Consider the following 20,289-nt stretch of genomic DNA (forward strand, 5'->3'; position numbering starts at 1 on the left):
TGAGAGGGTATAGTCACTTTTGATGACATTTTGTCAATGCCTTTTAGTGGTATTGGCACTTGCCTAACTGTCCTTCGAGCTCCATTTTGGAAGTCCTACATGTTTTGGACTTGGGCTTCCCACTTCTCTCGGTTCATGGCCTTACTAGACTCAATACTTGGGTTGTCTTCATTGACTAAGCCCTCTTTATTGAGGATTTTTCTATAGGAGCCATTCTAATGATATGTTGGCACGATGGGGGGCTACACAGGCTCCATTTTTGTACGTGGTCCTCCAAGGTAGTCTTCCATGGCTGCACTTGTTTTCATTTGTGCACTACGTCCCATCCCTTTTTGAGGGGGATGATATTGGTGATGTCGTTGTGGACTCCCTTGCCCCTTGTTTCAGATGGGGAATCCAAGGATTGTGAGGAGCTTCTTCATCGATGGACCACATCAATAGATTTCATCAACATTTGCACTTCTTTTGCCACCCTTGGATCGCTTGTGTCTTCTTAGGCCTTAAGCCACATCTAGGACTTGAGACGGGTGTTAGTAGTCACGTGTGTCTTGCACAGTCATCCCTTGCTTGGGAGCCTTAGTCTTAGTCAAACAGGGACATTGGCTGGTTTGACACTCGTTCTATCATATGTTTTGGCGGAGGAGGCAACTCGATTGAGAGCGTGCATTTTTCAAACAATTGATTTTAGGTGTGTTCACACTAGCAATGGAGAGTTTCCAGCCCTTTGCATTTCTTTTTTAGTAGCTCGGAAGTCAGTTCACACCGAATAGGGGTGATCAACATTATTTTATTGCGATTTGCATTTTGTTGATGACAATCGCATTATTAAATTCAAAATATGTAGTCGGCGAGTTTTTGGGGCATTATTGGCAGCAGTCAGATCAGATAGTTTCATTCTCTTTTGGCTATTTATATATTGCCCACAAAAAAAAAAGAGGCTTTTATGATTCATAGGTATTCTTATGTAGATCTTAAGCACAATCTGACATTTGGGACACTCCCTTGTCTTGTGGTGCTGCCTTCCATCACTAACGCCTTGGGCTGCATGTAGGGACTACTCAATCCACCTTGTATTTAGCTTCCATTAATAGTCTAGTGCAAATTTTCTTCTTTAATTACAGTCTTTCGCTAGGCAGCTAGCTCACACAGGACATGACACTTCCCCCCTTGGAGTATGACCATGGCTCCCCCTTCATACACCTCTCCCACAAAAAGAGGAACTTGTTCATGTGGCAGGACCTTTACCAATTGTATATACAACATACATGGATTTCACCTGGGCAACCCCTTCCCTTGAAGATGTTGTACTACAAAGACCATGTAGTATGACCATTTCATGAAGACTACAATGGATGGCTTCATCGAGAGACTTGGATACCTAGATATATACGTGCCATGTGAGAGGCCGCCAGTAGATCAGCTTCCAACGTATGGAGTCAAACCCTAATTGCTGGGCTGCTGTGATGTCAAGTCCCACCTAGAAACCAATGTACTTGATTGTGTGACCCCTGCTCAAAGAGATTGTGGATCGGGATCAGTATCATAAAGTGGAAGCAATCCTACAATGATGTGAATCAACAGCTAAACTCCATGTTTTCTCTGCAAAGCCCTATTTAACAGAATCAGCTCAGCAAGCTTTTCACTCAATCTATCAAGGGCTGTGATAACTCCTTCATTTGTTGATGTAGAAGCATTTGATGGATGCACTGACTTTATTTTGAGTTGGCTGCTGGTTACAAATCAATGTTTCAGTTGGCGGCATTAAAAAATGGTCATTTGACAGTCAAAAATATCTGTAAGTTTGGGGCCATAAGTAAAGGAATTGAGTGGTGCTAGATAATCATTTTCAGATCTACAGGGTTGCATCTTTTGGCATAGTTCGGGGACCATTGTGCAATTATTCGGTTATTTCTGTAAGTATAGGTGCACATTACATATCACTAAGCAGATGAAAGGATGGAAAATGGTGGAAAACTAGTCTCAGTTGGTAGGAGAATCATGATAACTAAGTGGGGGGAAGGCTAGAAGTGCGTTCAATGATAGTTAACAGGATTTAACGTAGGTTGAAAGCTGGCAGGATTCATTGTAAGAGGAAGCATTGATGGAATCCAAGTTAACAGGATTTGCAAGACAATGGGGGAGAAGTAGATTTGCACTTAAGGTTGCCATGGTTGGTGGGGGAAGCAGAACGAGAGGCATGTGAACTAAGAGGGATGCTACTGGGAGTTCCTTGGTATTGCTTTTTCTAACTGGGCGACTTATGGGAATACTAGTTCAAAATCGAGGTGTACAATTCATTTTTTGTTTCATCTCAACACTTAGCACTTGCTTTTCTGGTCTTTATGTCTCTGTACTCTCTGTTCATACTCAACACTTATATGATAAATGAGAAAAGCAAGCAAATATGTGGGGGACTTATTGGATTGTGTTCTGTTATTCTTTTTGGTGTCCAGATTTGTCATCCTTCGTGGTGTTTCTGGATTCTACAGCTATGCTATATATGAGCATGAAGCTGGATGGCCAGACTTTGATTTAGTTGAAACTCGCATAGCATTTAAGCTTCGAAAGGACAGGTTAGTGCTTTGTCTAATGACTACCCATGTCTAATGACTACCCATGTCTCTTTGATTATTGTCTGATCTATGTTTAAACTTTACATGCTTACTCAGCAGTATTTTAAACTTGAAAATCAATCTGACATGGATATAAAGAGTTTATATGTAGATTTGTATAATACTTATGTGGTGGTGAGTCTTTGGCAATGGCACCATGAGTGACATGGTAAAATCAGCAACCCTTGTGCTAGTGTGCAGATTTGGATATATTGCAGCTGTTGTGGTTAGCCTTTTGTTAATGTGATGGAGTTACCACAGGTGCCATCAGCAGAGTCAGCAACCCTTGTTGAAGTGGGAACTAACCACATGTGTTTGATAGGCTGTACTAAAATTACGCTGGACTCGAAGAAAGGGCAGCCCACTTTATTAACCACATTTCAGTGCCCAACCTGGTTGATTGCTTTTGTATTGATTTGAATGTGCTTGCTGCCTGCAGTTTAGTGCATTGTCCCTACAGATCTCGTCAGCTTGCATGGACACTGCCTGCAGTTTACTGCAGTATTTCTATAGCTCTATGCATCTTGCTTGTGGTTCTCGGTGTTGTCAGTCCTGTTGCATGGTCTAACTCGCAATTCTATATGAGTATTACAACAGCCAAATTGGACTACAGTGTCACAAGTAGAAGGATATTTTTGTTGATTTAGTTTTTTTTTTTTGCAAATAAAATGTGGCCGATTATGTTACTCAGAAAAACTAATTACAGCAGAGTGCTCATGCTCAAAAGACTAGCTGGAGCTGATGAAAGTCACAAGTCCATCATGTATACAAGCCTCTCAAGGCGGTCTAGGGGGAATGGGGGAAAGAAGCCATGGAGGGGGGGTGTATCGCCATCTGGGGTTGCGTGCTTGCATCACGAAAAATAGGTCCTGGCTGCCCCAAGTGCGCATGAAATGACCTTGGAGCTCCTGATGAGCCCTGGATTTGCCCTGCAGTTGAACCCATCGGCCGCAGAGGGAGTGGATGATGGAGGTTCAGAGTTCTGCTAAAGTCGCTTGTACTGAAAGTCTCTCTCTGCTGAAAGCCTCCTGACACCGCGCCTTCCAGATATGCCGACTAGTAAGACTCCCTATGATCTCCCATACCTCAGAGCGGTCTGCTGTGGGCTCCACTGCTGGGCGGATGGGTAGAGCCTCTAAACCGACCACCGCGCACGACCCTGCCTCGATAATGAATATTGTGTCCTATATCGCGGCCTCATATAGAAGGTGGCAGCCTTGGTTGATTGCCTACCAGCAGAAAGCTCCCCATGAGATACATCCAAGGCTGGGTGCTATACGGCGAAGGATGTGGCATGCACCTCTCCACACGAGCTGTGCCACCTCAAACGGCCAAAGGCAGTGTTTTGGTGTTTCTAGAGGCTGCTGTAAACATACAACCTCCCCCTCCTGCATCTGGACAAGCCAACTTCCCACCACCAAGCCTCCATGTGCCACCAGCCATAAGAAATACGATACCCTCCTCAGCCTCCAACTATCCCATAGGCAACGCTAGAAGATCCATTGGAAAGGCTTCGTGATGCCTTGCTCTGCCTAGTGCTTGCTACGTGACGGTGCCCAATCCATATCCTTCTGCATCAATACATGTCTGCCAATCCTAACAGTGTACACCAGGAACCTCGGTGGCTTCTTGGAGACCGCTGTGGCCGGCCATAGCCACACTCTTGGGTCCCACTCCAACTCATCAAGCGGCCTGCCCTCCTAGATACAGAGGCATCACTCCTTGAGCTCTTGCCAAAAGACAAAAGGGTCCAAGTGCCATGTCTTTCCCTGAAGGCCAATCACCCGGATTCTCTTCCTTGAGAGGATAGCTAACCCCTCATCTTGCTGCCCTCTGTCAAGGGCCAGACGCCCTCCCTTCTGTACGGTGAAGAAGGTCCTAGGTGGAGCGTCGCCCACTCTACTTGCCACCTGTAGGGGGGTTCCTGCTGGTGAGAACCTAGCAGCCCATACCTCCCTGAGCTCTATCGGCTCCCGTCTCGGGGGAGCAAGCCACTCCTGAGAGGTATTGCTGCGTCTATCACCCGTCTCCTCAGCTCCGCTCCTCTCTAGCAGCCTGATACTCGTTGCAACACCTCCTCGTCCACCATCTTGTACACCTCCCGCCATGTTTTAATGGTACGAGCCGAGATGGCCTCCCAGCCAGCCCATTGGATGTGGGGGCACTCGCCAAGCTGTGCTCCTTCCTGATCTTTGACCTGGGGGTTCCAGATGACCGGCTAACAATCTATCTCCTCTTGGTAACCTGGGTTGCTTTGGATTAGGGCCTTGCGGAGGCCTTGCTACAAACGGATCAAGCTGCACAGGAAAGGTGATTTGGGCGGGGTGATCAAAGCTGACATGAAGATCCATCTCAGGGATGGCCTCCACTCACTGCCAAGCCTCAGTCTACAGTCCTGTGAAGACCCTCCTGCAATAGGACCTTCCATGTCTGCCCTCTTGGTGTGAGGCCGTAGACAAGCCGTAGACAACTAGCTTGCCCAAGAGGGCCATACTCTGATACTCTGGATCTATGATTTCCAGGCCTTCCTCTGACCGATGCCGTATGATGGTTGCCCACGCCACCTTGGCCCTAGAATCCCTGGAACCATTTGACCCGGATCAAAGGAAATTCTGCACTAGGTGGCGAAGCTGCAATATGCAGGATGAGAAGCACCAATACGAGGCGATGTACCAGGCCGTTGCTATTAGGAGAACTTGGTTAACCACTAGGGCTCGGCCTACTAGTGAGAGAGGCGAGCGGTACTCTAGTAGGTCAGCGCGATGGTGAGGAGGCAGGCGAGAGGGACAGGGGAGGCGCAATGGCCAGTCAGTGGGGGCGCAGTTTGACGGGGTTATGGGGGTGAGGGCAGCGGCGCGTTGGTAGGAGCTCCATTGTTGATTTAGTTTTGCTTTGCCTGTTTTAGATCTTTTCTTGCTTAATTGTAGTTTTCCTTTTCGCAATTTTACCTTTTTCTGTTCAGGATTTTTAACATTATCAGGCCTGTGGCTGGGAGAACATGACTGAAAGTGACCTTACTGCTGTGACACCCAGCTGAAGTGATGCCCTGCCAGCCCAGCCTCTCTGCCAGCCTCCTCCTATGTGCTCGCTGCTCTGGCAGACTGCTTACACTAATAGATTGGGTTGCTGATTTGCATATGAGATGGTCACCTAGAAGTGACAGTTTCTTCTTACAACGCTCATGCATATCTTGGTTGTATAGGAAGCAACGTACAATTTCTACCTCATCTTGTGAAGCTCAGGATAAGGCAGATTTCACAATGATAGGGGAGTGTCTTTGATTTCACTATCTATTGGCAAATCTTCAGGCACTAAAGGAGGGTCCTACTCCTATACCTGTTGACAATCAGAGTGCTATTGTTGCAGCCCAGAGCCTTGTGTTTCATGCCTGTATTAAACATGTTGAGGTACACTGTCACTATGTCATAGATAGGTTACATGCAAAGGAGATTAGCATGACCTATCACCCCAATACATGATTATGTTTCTGATATAATCAAGAGAGCACTAGCTTAAGAGAAGTTTGAAGCTTTTTGCAGAGCCTCTAACTTATGTCCCTTTATTGATTGGTAATAGGGGTGCAATGTGTTAGAATCGGTAATGTATGATTAAGGCAGTGGGCCAATGTATAAACATTGTTTATTCTTAGTGAAGGTCCCTCCATAAAAGGAAACAACAAAACCCCCACCATGAATTTGTTCAGAGGATTTTTTCTTTTCACATCATTGGACAGCATCTGAGCAGGATCCCCACTCCAGATTACTCGCAAGTGCAGTGGACCCCGGGACATTGTCACAGGTGGGAGCTGATTGTCATATAGAATGGTACATCTGGACTGTGAGATGCAGGCATGTTACTGTCCTTCAGGATGCATCCACAGCAGAGATTCTATTGAGGATCTGGATAGAGATCATCCACACTCTCTGCAGAAGATGAGAGAGGATGCAGGGCAGTTTTGAGAGGATGAAGAAGAGAAGGGAGGCCTTCTTGCCGACATGGGACTCGTGCACTTTCTTCCACACTGCCTCCTAGATGGTTTGGGATTATAGCCTACCGGATTGGTTGTTCACACAACAATTGTTTTTGTGATGCACTCAATTCCTCTTTATAGAGTTCCTTGTACTTGGTATTTTACCTCAGGTTTTTCTCCAATGTATTGTTAAAAGAATAGTTTTTCTTGGGAAAAAGGATAGAAAGAAAGAAAGATATATTAACGTCTACATAAGGCCAATGTGGCCTATAAGACAAAATCCAGAGTACATCCATGTCTAATGTCATCTCATCAGTAAAGGAAAAGATAACATTACAAATAAGTGGGCGGCCTAGGAAACAATACTGAAAATAACTAAACGATGGGACTATACTAGGGTTGAACCATGTGGTGTTATTCCATCGATAGAAAAGAAAAGGAAAGGAAAGGAGAACCAGATCTGATAGAACCATGTACAAAAGTGTGGTGGGGACTATGGGCTGTAGCTGATCTCAAGATTTGCACATGATCTCAAGTATGATGCGGTCCCTAGCTGCTTCACTTATATGCCTGGTGGTGAGTCTGCGGTGTCTCGTGATAATGGCTCTAATCCGACTGTGGTGTGGCCTCCTCGGACGTGGTCTTGGTAGACGGGGGTGGTTGTGCTCGACGAAGGGAAATGGCTCTATCCAATGTGACTCCACGGTGTGGCCTGTAAGGTGTCTGGCGGGGTGGCTCTATGTTTGCTAGGTTGGTAGTATCAGTAGGGTTGCCTCTGTAGAAGAAGTCTGCCACTGCTCTCTGTGTGTGTCCCTCTGGGTGAGCTGGCCTCCTGTCTCGTAGTAGCGCAGTTCGGCGCCTCTCGAGCTCTAGGAGGAAGAGACCTAGGCATCTCTGGTCCTCGTACTCCATGACACGACGAAGGGGTCCAAATCCATCACGGAAGAGGCAGTGGTACCGTCCTCGTATGTCATAGTATGCTGTGCATTTGCATATGTAGTGCTCCTCTGTCTCAGGCTCTCGACCACAAAGTTGGCAAGTCCTATCCTTTGCTAGGGTATTTGTCCATCTGCCTGTCTCCATCTGAAGCCTATGTGAGGAGGTGTGAATCTGTCCGATAGCAACCCGTATGCTATGGGAGAGACGGGTGTCCATATATGCTGGCTGAATAGAAGAAAATAAAGAAGAAGAACCAAAGTCTTGGATGCTTACAATGTTATTTTCCCTCCAAGTAAGTGATAATTGTCTCAATCAACCCCTCATTTAAAAAAGGGCCCGAGATCAAACACAATAGTCACCTATGGTAGAACAGAGAACAAGTTAGTCTTTGACCTAGCTGCACATAGAAGAAAGTCTAACAAAAGGGCTGTATGAAAGGACAATTCCATGGTGTATAGTCGCAGACCATATCTTGACAGGTAGGCCTTGATCTTTAATTGCTTGCTCAACCACTCCAAGCTATTCTAAGTCTTCGGTCCGTAGTGTCTTCTATTGAAACAAATTAAAATGACCATATTCATGGATATTGATGCAATTGGAACAATTCACTGATGGTTAGGGACACCACGAGTATATAAGAAACATGAAGCAACCAGTATATGCAAAGATTTCGTCTTGCATGTTGTAATTTTGTATGCTTCCTTCTATAGGAGAAATCATGTTGGTTTGCTTCTCTAAGATGAGTTATGTGCAGGTTTCAATATATGGCTGTAGCTGATAACAAGCAAAGAATTATGCCTTTCCCTGAAGATCGAGAACTGGGGCGTTGCCAACCACTTGCTTACCCTGAAGCCGTCCTACTGACACGGCCTAAAAATCCACTGCTACAAGGAGAGGTGACCTAGTTCCAACTCTAATGAAAGTCAAAATGTTTAACCAGGACTTTCCTGGACTCTTAGAATCCGTTATCTAAGGGTAAGTATTAAAGTATATGCCATGTGATAAGAGACTAGGTTCAAAAGTTGCATAACAAATTGAAATTTCAGATGTATTACTTTACTGTATAGTTCTTACAGAGAACATCATGTATGCATTAAGTACATCAAGGAGCCTACCAGTCTGGTTGGTTAGAGTCTCCTCATCTGAGTTGTTTGAGCCTCTTAATAGGACTGTTTCTTATTCGGTGTTCCTATGTGCCAGGAACATAGTGTGGCCTTGTTTCAGTTTCCTCCATTAGGAGACACCCTTACTATAATCCTTTATTGGAGGAATCTATCCCAGTTGTTTTCCAGTTATTGACTTATTCCTTTGGTGTGGATGGTCTATATCACACACAGATGGGCTGCTCATATATTGTCCTCTTTATCTGTGATCCTAGTTAATCTATTATTTCTGTGTACTGCTCCCTTTCATTCTGTTATTCTGGTCTCAGTTTTGAGGAGAAAATCTTTTAGCAAGGATAGTTATTTCTTATGAGTTATCATAACTAAGATACACCATCTCCTTAGGAATCATTTTGTTGTCTCTTTTGTAAATCGTTTAATAATACACCTAGGAGAAGGCTGACAATGTTGTTGTAACAATCATCCAGGGACCGCCATATTCTTTTGCTAAAAATTCTTTACATTTGTTCTGAAACTATGTTCTCGCAGGTTGATGATAAATATCAGTATTCATGTGACAATAGGAAAAATAGAGTGCATGGATGGATTAGCTTAAACCCACCAATGCTTGGTTTCTGGGTGATTACTCCCAGCGATGAGTTTCGTAATGGGGGTGTTGTGAAGCAGAACTTGACATCACATGTTGGTCCCACCAGTTTGGCAGTAAGTTTTGAGTTTAAAGCGTTCTTGTGTAACTCTTAAACCAACAATTTTGGAAAATATGATGATCTATTGAAATTGAAAAATATGTGGTTTTCTTGAAATTAATGGAGTTTTGTAGTATTATTGCTCATTAAAGAATGCACAACTCAGGTTGAAGTACAAATAGCAGTTTAGTTGGATAAGGTATCATTTGAGAACCTTCTATGTTAAAGTTATAAAATAAACACTAATACAACAGCTGAGGAAACAACCAATTGGACAGTCTGTGATGCCAAACCATATGTGGCTCTAAAGGGAAGAAGGTGCAAGCATCCAAAGTACAAAAACGGGCATCTTTTTCCTCCCCATGCACTCAAAGTTATCCTGTAATCTTTCCCGTGTCCCGTGGACTATCTTTGCACTCTGTAGGTCCTGCAAATTGATGACATCTTCCCCAACACATTATCATAATGTGAAAGCTAGATATTCAAATCCTAAGTAGTTTTTCTAAAAGCATCTTCTAAAACTGTCGTAGAAGTTTGCCAAAACCATTATTTAGAACACATAGATAATGCAAAGATCTAGTTTTTAAAAAGTTCTCAACTAGAGCAAATTCAAAACACATTCCTAATTAAGCATTTCCTCTAGAGTTGTTTAGGGAAGTTTCTTTGATGGGGAGGTGCTTAACAAGGGCAATATAAACCCTAGTTGTCTCTATTACAAGGCAATACTTCCAGGTATTCTTAGATTTGAATGTCTATTATTACACTCAGATCTTTTGTGAATTTTGAAGTTGCTAAGAAAGTGACTAGATCAAGAGGTTCTATATCAGTACACCTTTGACGTATCTATAATTATCAATACAGCAGATTTAGCTTATAAAATCACATGGTCTAATCCTCTTGGGTACTTTCTGCTTTATTTGCAACATTTGTACATAGTAGTAGCCCTATTCTAGCAAGAGGAGGTCCGGCAGGTGTTACACTAGGCGATAGCAGAGACACACATGGTCCTCTGAGCCACATTCGTCTCAAAGACTTAGATGCTCCCCATGAGGATCTTTCATGGAATGTATGAGGCTTTAGTGGACAACTCCTTAGACAAGGCTAAAGCCTCATCAGATAAGACTTGAATAGAGTACTAATGTGATGACCGATGGATTTTCTCATGGTATAGAATCACCACGTCTTCAGCAGAGAGGATATCTCGATGGTGTGGGAGGTTATTGCTGACACCAAGGTACACTTATTAGGTAGCAACTGTAATATACTCAAGTTGGTCTCCTACAAATAATGTACATAAACTGGTGTAACATGTTGATCTTGAACACATTTTGGAAATGTTGGGCATGACAATAGTACCTAGATAGTCACAAACTTTTTAGATTAGTAGCCTTCATCTTAGAAGGTTTAGGAACTTAATTAGATAGATTAGTAATAATAATGGCTAATAATGTAAGTTAGTACAGCTATTTAGAATTAGTAGATTAATAGCTAAGGCTAGTATTATCAGAAGTGGCTGAAATAGTTAGTAGACTATTTTTTGTTGTGATTGTAAAGAGCCAGTATGGATTTTGTGCATGTAAACTAAACACCAAAAAAGGTCTTCATCAAGGTTAGGCTTCATCACCCTAAGTGAGAAATATGGGTGCCTAGAGTGTTAGGACCGACACCTAGGACGAGAGGTTGACTATAAGAGGAAGTTCACTCTTATGGGGGAATAGGAACTAGAGGTGGCTCTCATTTCACGATAATCCCCATTCTGACCCTAACATATAGAAGAGACTTTCCTACGAGCATGTTGTATGGGCATTGGATAGACCTTGATTCTAGATAAGGGTAAGGTGGAATCCAAGAAGAGTGGTGATATTTGATGGCAAGATTTCTCTCTTGGAGGAGACAAGTTATACAAACCACACAAAGATATTTTTAAATACTTGTTTGGAAAGGATTGTCTTCAATTGCTCGTGTAAGTACCTAAAGGATGTTCAATGAATCTTGTGTAAAGGTTTAATCGAGGAAGTTGTTTTTATATGTCCTCATAGTGTGGTAGTATTCTTAATTACTTAGTTAAAGATAATGGGTGCATTGGGTGGAAAGTGGGTGGATGGTGGTCTCGACGATGCTATCCTATGAATGGGTGGACCCAATAAGTTGGGTAGCTTTCTACACATTTAGTTAGGGATAGAGCCGATTGCTTGTCACCGTCCAAGTGTTTTGTGACGATAGAAGTATAGCTTTCCTTAGGTCGATCCTAGTAGGTTGAGACCTTGACGTTTTGTTGCAAGGTAGACTCAAAAGCTGCTTGGCCAGCCAAGTCAATGAATGCTATGGGATTCGTATGGTGCTACTTAGGAGAGTTTTTCAAGCAACTACTAAACTTATGTCCCGTAGCACAGCCATGGGTGGGTACAACAACTGTGGGAGATATAGAGATTTTGGTAGGAGTTTGCATTTGCGTTGGAGAGCAGTGGACTCGGGTAGTATAAGGTTGGGCATCTTGGTCTGAAGGGGAGTCATATGGCTCTGTGTAAGAGCGTTTGATGCACGTATTAGATTGCTTGCCATTTATACACTAGGTGGTGGGTGAAATAGAAAACCGGTTTGGGCTATCCTCACTCAATGACTACCCTAGGTTCATCATTGGATATTAGGTGGGGATTTTAGTATGGTTGAGACCTTAGAGAATAGGAGGGGCAAGCACATAAAGACATTAGAGGAGGAGAGAAAGTTGCTTGGGAGGAGTTCATCTTCTAGATCAGAGGACGGGATCCTTGGCTTATAGTAGTGCGTAGTAGATCCATTGCCTTTCTTTGGTTCTCCAAGAGAGACAGAGAAGCAGGAGAAAGGATCTTTTCTAGGCTCAATAGTTTCTATATGGGTGGCTAGGCTTATGACAAAGGTGGCCTAAATGGCATCATTCCTGACACTATTCTCTTAGACCATTCATTGATTTAGTTGGTTCTCCTCAAGAGAGTTAGAGGAGGCCTACTAATGTTAGGATCCCAGACCACTTGTATTACGATGATGATCTCAAACAATCCATCACATAGATGTGGAGATCTAGATCATTATCATGTGCTTGGGCACCTAGATTTTTGGATGAGTCTCCAAGAGATTGGTTCATTCTTTAGAGAGTAGGGTATGAGGAGGAGACCTGACCTTCTAGAGAGGGAGAGGACAGCCAAAGTGTCATTTGTAGCTACTGGGAGGGAGGAAGAGAGCTATAAGGTTATAGATGGATGGCTTAGAATATGCGATAAAGGAAACTAGATTAGAATACACATAATATTCATGCTAGAGCTTTGTATTGGAGTTATATTTGAGATAGTTTAAGAGAGACATTTTGTGCACTACACAACCTAGACACTCTAGACAGGGAGTGTGGAGATTAAGTAGAGCTTATGGATTGATAGAATAGGGACCTCAAGAGGTTGTTTGGACAGATGGCTACAGAGCACTACATAACCTTGTCGGAATCCATGACTAGACCCCCAGGTATGAGAGAGATAGAGAGTTTAGCAGAGCATCAAGAGGATGGTCACTGAGAGCATGAGCTGACATTTGATGGCTACTTTCATAGAGAAGAAGATAACGAAGACACCTGTGGCCTTGGCGTTCAGGCAAGTGCCAATAGATGATGGATTGGATATGACATTCTACATGAGCTATTGTGACCTCCTTAGTACAAGCCTTATTGCACATTTCTTAGAGATCATGGCATCGGGGTATATGTTGGAGAGGCTATCTGAAGATTTGATCCACCTCATTTCCAATGATATTAAGGATATATTAGAGATCACACAATGGAGACTAATCACTTTCCTTTGAAATTCTTGTAAAATCCTTCCATGGTTGATCAACCTGAGATTGTCCCGTTTGATGCTTGATATTCCCCTCTCCATGTGGGTATGCTTTGTTCAAGAGCGCAACACCCTAGACAACATCTTCACCTTCTCGGAATCCATCACCCTGCCAATTCTAAGAACAAGGACATTAGTGTGCTTCTTCTTGATTGCGAGAAGGCATATGGATGAGTACATTGAGAGTTCTTTGTGAACATCACATTGAGGATGGTAGTGGGATAGAGGAGTCATGACTCTCTATGCTTCAGCTCATAGCTAGAGGAGAGATGCTCAACATTGAGAGATCAAGGCGATAGCGATGTTCTTGTTCTTGTCTATCGTGAATACTATGAGCTCCTCGAGATAGATCCATAGGTATGAACGTTCAAAGATCAAGGAGCTAGGGATGTTTGCTGACCCCCTTCATGTTCTTATTTATAGTGGAGACTATGAGCTCCAGATAAATAGATCCATAGCTATCAAAGGGATCAAGTTGCCCATCAGAAATCTTTCCAAGAGATGATGGCATCAAGAGACATGTAGGAGAGGCTATTTGAAGGTTTGATCCACCTTGTCCTGAAGGATAGCAAGGATAGATTGGAGATCACACAGTGGAGACCACTCACTTTGCTTGAGATAGATTGTAAGATCCTTGCAAAAGTGATTAGCCTCAGATTATCCCTTTGATGTTGGACATTATCCAACCCCCTCAAGCATGATTTGTTCAGAGCACAACACCTCACCCTAGACAATATCTTCACCTTCTAGGAATCCATTGCCTTGCCCATTCCAAGAACCAATACCTCAACATGCTTCTTCTTGATTACAAAGAAGATATATGATTGAGAAGATTGGGATCCATTGGAGGACATCATGTTGAGGATGCCAGTGGTTTAGAGGAGTCGTAGCTCTCTACTCTTGAACCCATAGCCAAGTCCTTGTCCGTGGAGATGGATGAGAGAGGTTCAACATTTAGAGATTAGGGAGATAGGGATGTCTGCTTGTCCCCTTCTTGTTCTTATTGATAGTGGAGGCCATATTTTCTTCTTCATAGGCAAACCCATAGGTTTCAAAGGGATCATATTGCCCATTCTAGAGTTTAATGATCTTCTTGATGTCATGAGGGCAACTTGAGGTCCTTTGTGGTAACTATGGAGGGTTTTAGCAGAGCTTTTGGTGCTCTCATTATTCGGCACAAATCCTATGGTTTGGGTATGTGATATTAGATCACCATATTGAAGATCTAGTGAGTAGTTCACTTGGGTTCGTCGTGTTGAGAAACCACTTCTTTAGTTTACACACTTCATTTAGGGTTTTGCATTGACAGTCCCAAAAAGGGATGGTGTCCACATTTTGGTCATTTTTACTAGTTGGCGCCCACACAGTAGTGCACCACCCTAGAAAGGTTATGCCTATAAACAAGCAATCACTTCATTCATTCTACACCATCTTAGTCATTCATTACCATCTTCTTGCTTGGCATCACCCCACATCTGGTGAGCGTCACTTCCTGCAGCCCCAAGTACCTGCGTTTTTCAATTGACAGGCCTTTATAGATCGTGTTTACCCTCTTGGTGGTTGTCTCTTCATCCTTTGTCACCATCCATCCCCTGGCGTCAGCATTTGGGTTGCTCTCCTTGAGTTTGACAACTCTGACACAGTTTGGGATTTGTGTTTTGCTGCCTAGGCAATCTCCCCAACATCCGAGGATTGTGATTCACTCCCTTGACAACTAGTGATCACCTTGCTCATTTCTGACGGCATTAGAGGACTATGGTTTGCTCCCTCGACAGTTGTCCTTCACCTTCTAGTGCTTACTTCAATAACCCATTGCTCAGAGGACTGTGTTTCACTTCCTTCATTGTGCAGATTCCCTAGAGATATTGCCATCTAAATTAGATTTTTTTTAATTTTTTTGTTGCAAGTAAAATGTGGCTAATTATATTACTTAGAAGGCTGATTACAACGAAGTGTACGTGCTCAACATACTAGCTGAAGCTGATGCAAATCAAAAGTTGATCATGTATATAAGCCTCTCAAGGCGGTCTAGGGGGGATGGGGGCAAGAAGCCATGGAGGGGGGGGTGTATCGCCATCTAGGGCTGCCCGCTTGCATCGTGAAGAACAGGTCATGGCCACCCCAAGTGAGCAGAAAGTGAAACGGAGTTCCTAACGAGTTCGAGACTTGCCCTGCACCTGGTCTCAACGGTCTCGGAGGGAGTGGATGATGGAGGTCCAAAGCTCTGCCAAAGTCGCATATACTAAAAGGCACTCCCAGCCAAGAACCACCTAACAATGTGCCTACCTGTAAGACTCCCTATGATCTTCCATACCTCTGAGCGCTCTATTGTGGGCTCGAATACTTGGCGGCTGGGTAGAGCTTCCAAGCCGACCATTGCACAAGACCCGGCCTCGATGAGAAAAATTGTGTTGTTCATTCGGCCTCATACAAAAGATGACGGCCCTGGTTGACTGCCTGCTAGCAAAAAGCCCCCCCATGAGATACAGCCAAGGCTGGGTGCCACATGGCGGAGAATACGGCACGCTCCTCTCCACACGAGTTGTGCGGCCTTACAAGACCAAAGGCAGTGCTTTGGAGTTTCCAAGTGTTGCTATGGGCAGCACTTACAACCTCCATCCTACTGCATTTGAGCCAACCGACTCCGAATAGTCAGACCCCCATGTGCCAAAAGCCAAAGGAAATACGACACTCTCCTCGGCCTCCCGCTGTCCCGTAGGCGACGCTAGAAAGTCCAACGGAAGGTATTTGTGATATTGTGCTTTGCCTAGTATTTGCTACGCGAAGGCGCGCAATCCATGTCCTCTTGCATCAATACATGTCTACCAATCCTAGCTGTGTACTCCAAGAATCTCAGTGGCTTCTTAGCGACCGCAATGGCCGGCCATAGCCACTCTCCAGGGTCCCAATCCAGCTCATCAAGTGGCATGCTCTCCCATATCCAAAGGTGCCACTCTTGAAACTCCTCCTAGGGCACATAAGGGTCTAGTCGCCAAGTCTTCCCCAGGAGTCCAACCACACGAATCCTCCTCCAAGGAAGGACAACAATCTTCTCATCCTACTGCGCTCTATCAAGAATCAAACGCTCCCCATCTTGCACGGTGAAGAAAGTCTTGTAGGGGGCACTGCCCACTCTACCTGCCACCTTGTAGCCCACCCCTCACCAGGCTCCATTGGCTCTCGGATCGAGGGGTCTAGCCACCCACTCCTGAGGGTTCGTTGAGTCAATCTCCTTCCTCCTCACCTCAGCTCCTCGCTGATAACCTGATGCTCGCTGGAACACATCTTGATTCGCCATCCTGTACACCTCCCGCCATGTCTTGATAGTACGAGTAGGGTTAGCCTCCTAGCCAACCCACTGGATGTGGGGGAGCTCACCAATTTGTATCCTATCCCAATCTCTGACATGGGGGTTCCAGACCAGCGGCGGCTGGCGGTCTATCTCGTCTTGACATCTTGGGGCCTTTGAACTAGAGCCTTGCGAGGGCCCTACTACACTCGAAGTAAGCTACGGAGAAAGGAAGATTTGGGTGGCGTGATTTGGGCAGTTGTGAAGATCCATCTCAAGGATGGCCTCCAACCACCGTCGGTGTTGGGTATTTCACTCACGCCTCACTTATGCCTACGCTCACATCGGAGTGTTGGTGATCAGTAGGACATTGGGGCACTTTTTACTCTCGGTAGAAGAGGTTTTTTCCCCCAGACTTATGGTATTATTTCGTATGTGCTTATGACACACACTTACGGGCACTTACCGTGTTCGGGTGTGAACACCCCCCTATAACCCTAAGGTTTAAGGGTTGTACCTTGTACTTTCTTTTTACACTCTTTCAGTCTATTGCATTGGGTGTCGTGCTCCACTCTCAATTGTCTACTGTTTTTTGTGCTGAGCTTCAATCCTACCTTCACTCTCACAGCCAGAGCCTCGGTCCACACTCTCGGAGCCTCTCCTCTAGAAGGACCTTCCAGGTTTTCCCACCTGGTGTGAGACCATGGACCACTAGCTTGCCCAAAAGGGCGAGGCTCTGGAACTCTCGGTCAATGATCCCAAGCCCTCCCTTAGACCGATGCCAAATGATAGTCGCCCACGCCACCTTCGCGCGGGAATCCTTGGAACTGTCTGAGCTAGCCCATAGAAAATTGTGTAGTAGGCGGTGAAGTTGAACCTCACAAGACTAAGAGAAGCACCAAGAAGAGGTTATACCAAGCCATCGCTAGGAGGACTTGATTGACCACTTGGGCTCGGCCTGCTAATGAAAGGTGGGCAATGCTCCAGTAGGTCAACTAGGTCAACTTCCGCCTAAAAGAGTCTTGAATTGGAAGAAAGTGCTGGGTATAAGTGATGTCGAGTTCCACGTGGAACCCTAGATATTGGACAGTCTATCCCCTGCTCACCCATCTAAACCCCAAGTGGACACCCCACTCCGTGCTAGAGTGCGGATGTGTAAGAAAACCAACCGACTTTAGCTAGTTGATTTTCTCTCTAGCTGTAGTGCAAAATACCTCCAGAGCTAGTCTCACTCTCTCCAACATCAGCTCATCATCCTCTACATAAAGAGTGGTATCATCTGTATACTTTGAGTCCAACAACTTAGTCTTCTCCCCTGCCAAGCCCACTCGGTTGCCTTGAAAAAGTGAAGACATTGTCTAGGATGCTCCTATCCTGGATAAAACTTGTCTAGGTGTCATGAATGATGTCTAGAAGCACAGGGGGGAGTCAATTACTGATCATCTTGGCTAGTGCCTTGTAAGCCACTGACAACAAGGTGATCCGTCTCCACTGGAACAGTTTCAACCGATCTCCCCCTTTGGGGAGGAGATTGACAACACCTGCCCCCGATAAACGCCTTGGCATCCATCCTAAGCTGAAAATCTCTTGAAAGGCCAATAGTAGGGGGTCCTTCACCAGCTCCTCGTAGGTAGTGAAGAAGGCCTTAGAAAGACCATCCTCTCCCGGGCATTTCTACCCATCCTGTGCATTGAAGGCCTTAGCTAGCTCCTTCTCTATGAAGGGGTCTAGGATGGAGCGTCCCATCTCCTCTGTGACAAGGAACGGAATGCAATCCCAGACTTGCTGTCTACAACGTTGTACTCTGTCTGAGACTACCTCTTGCTGAAAAAGCTGTTTGTAGAAGCTAGCGGCAATCTCCATCACCTCATCTAGGCTAGAGCGAATCCTCTTGTACTAATCACGGAGGCTGTGAATCTGATCTCCTAAGGTGTGAGGCTGATGCACTTGAAAAAAGACCTTGTATATCATGTCCCCCTTCCATGCCCAAAGGGTTGTTGAGGTATGGAAGGAGAACTCAGAGCGCCTATCCTCAAGACTAGCAAGGGCTGCCCATGCGCCCACCTCTTGCATGTGGAGAGTGGGATCCCTTGGTGCCTCCTGGAGTAGTCTTTGAGTGGCTGTTAGGTCTCGCCTGAGTGCTCTTTTCTCCTCCCAACTCTATTGCTTGGCTTGTAGGGCTACCTCTTGACAGATCCTGCTTGATTGAGCTAAGACCTTTGCAACCTCCTTTGCGATCCGGTCCACCTTGGCCCACTCCCTAGTCCAGAGCTGCTCAATCTGCCTCCTCACCTCCTCCCTCTTATAGATCAAGTCAAGGATCCGATAGGATCGTGTGTAAGGGCTGAAGTAGGAGCATGAAGTGTGAGGAGAACCGGGCAGTGATTAGACAAAGTGATACCAGCCAACTGCCCTACCTGTCCTCCTCGAGAGAGCACCCTCACTCTCCCACATAGAACCGGTCCAACTGCTCCAAAAGAGCTCCGCCCAGCCGCTTGTATCCCCAAGAGAAGTATAGCGACCTCTCCCTCCTGTGAAAAGCTGGGTCCCGACAAGCATCATGTGCTCCTACTGCGAGGAGGAAGACCTTCCATGCCTCATGCTCCTCCCCTTCCTTACCTTGGTAATCTTTGCCTTTGCCCTGCTTGTCCTTCAAGGCCCCCAGGTTGTTGAAGTCTCCTCCAACAATCCAAGAGTCCACCTTTGAAAGTCCTACAATCTCCATTGAGAACTTGCTGAGTGCCCTAACCTCAATAGGAGCATAAACATTTAGGGCTCTAAGGCATGAGTCCCCTAAATCCAGTCTGATCCATAGGATCCTCCTTGCCACAATCGTCCCATGGTCTCGCACACAGGCGGTAAGGCTCGGGCCAATAGAGGCATATACGCCTCCACTCTTGCCATGGGCACCGATGGAGTAGTGTGACTAGGTGTGTGAGCTACCTGGAAGTACCTTCCCTACCCGATGGGCCTAGGAGAGGGTAAGCTTGTGCTCCTGAAAAAGTAAGATGTCGATCCGTCCGGCAAGGGCAAGTTGTAGCTACTACTGAACAATCAATTTCTTGGAACCACATGCCCCACTGTAGTGGAGGCTATTCACGTTCCAGGATGCTAGGTGTAGACTCATGGGGAAACTTGTGACTGACCGAACATGCATTTGTTTGGTGTGGAAGTTGTTGATGAAGAAGAAGAGCTATGGGGCATGCGAATGCGCTTGGCCGCAGGCATGGAGGGTAAACTCCATTCCCCCATGGTGGTTCTTGGGCAGACCATGGGGGTGATAGATGCTCCAAGCGGTACCACTAGGGCGTCTATCAGCGAGGTTGAGAGGCGTGACTCTGTGTACTGGTAGAAGCGGGCAGCCTGTGCGAGGGGCCACTCGATCCACTCGATCACATCCATCGGTGAGCTCCACTAGGTAGGGCTCAAAAAATAATGCTCAAATGTGGGACCTCGGCTCTAGCCCACCAGTTAATGTCCATCATGCACCTTGGCCGCTGCTGAGAAAAAAGTACCAGCCCTCCACCCATCCACTGGGAGATGTGGTCTGCAACCTTGCTGCTCCTCGACTTGTGGACCATGAGGATACCCACCTGTAGAGGTAGTGGAAACTCTCCGTGCTCCGCAACTCTCAGATAGGACCACGGACCATTGCGAAAAACTCCTGTGGCAGCAACTGCGCTTGTCGAGGGAAAGTGTGACAAGCGACTGGGCCAGTTGAGCTAGTGGCTGTGTTGGGGGGGGGGGGAATGTTGGCGAGGAGAAGATATGGGTGTGTGAGGCTCGTCACTTCCACAGGGGGGAATGGATGG

General features: G+C 45.5%; 1 protein-coding gene across 5 annotated transcripts in view; it reads left to right on the forward strand.

Annotated features, from left to right (window-relative positions):
- LOC148023184 (rhamnogalacturonate lyase B-like) overlaps positions 1–20,289 on the forward strand; it is a 240,983-nt gene that overhangs the window by 55,921 nt on the left and 164,773 nt on the right. For all 5 annotated transcript variants that reach the window (XM_087696158.1, XM_087696159.1, XM_087696160.1 and 2 more), the window contains 3 exons: positions 2,454–2,573; positions 8,276–8,417; positions 9,174–9,347. In XM_087696158.1, the coding sequence (XP_087552284.1) occupies positions 2,454–2,573; positions 8,276–8,417; positions 9,174–9,347 (436 nt within the window). The remainder of the gene's footprint in view (positions 1–2,453; positions 2,574–8,275; positions 8,418–9,173; positions 9,348–20,289) is intronic.

Source organism: Lygodium microphyllum, chromosome 16, assembly GCF_053477565.2.
Source record: "Lygodium microphyllum isolate KBCC chromosome 16, Lygodium_microphyllum_v1.1.10, whole genome shotgun sequence".
Classification (NCBI taxonomy): Eukaryota; Viridiplantae; Streptophyta; class Polypodiopsida; order Schizaeales; family Lygodiaceae; genus Lygodium; species Lygodium microphyllum.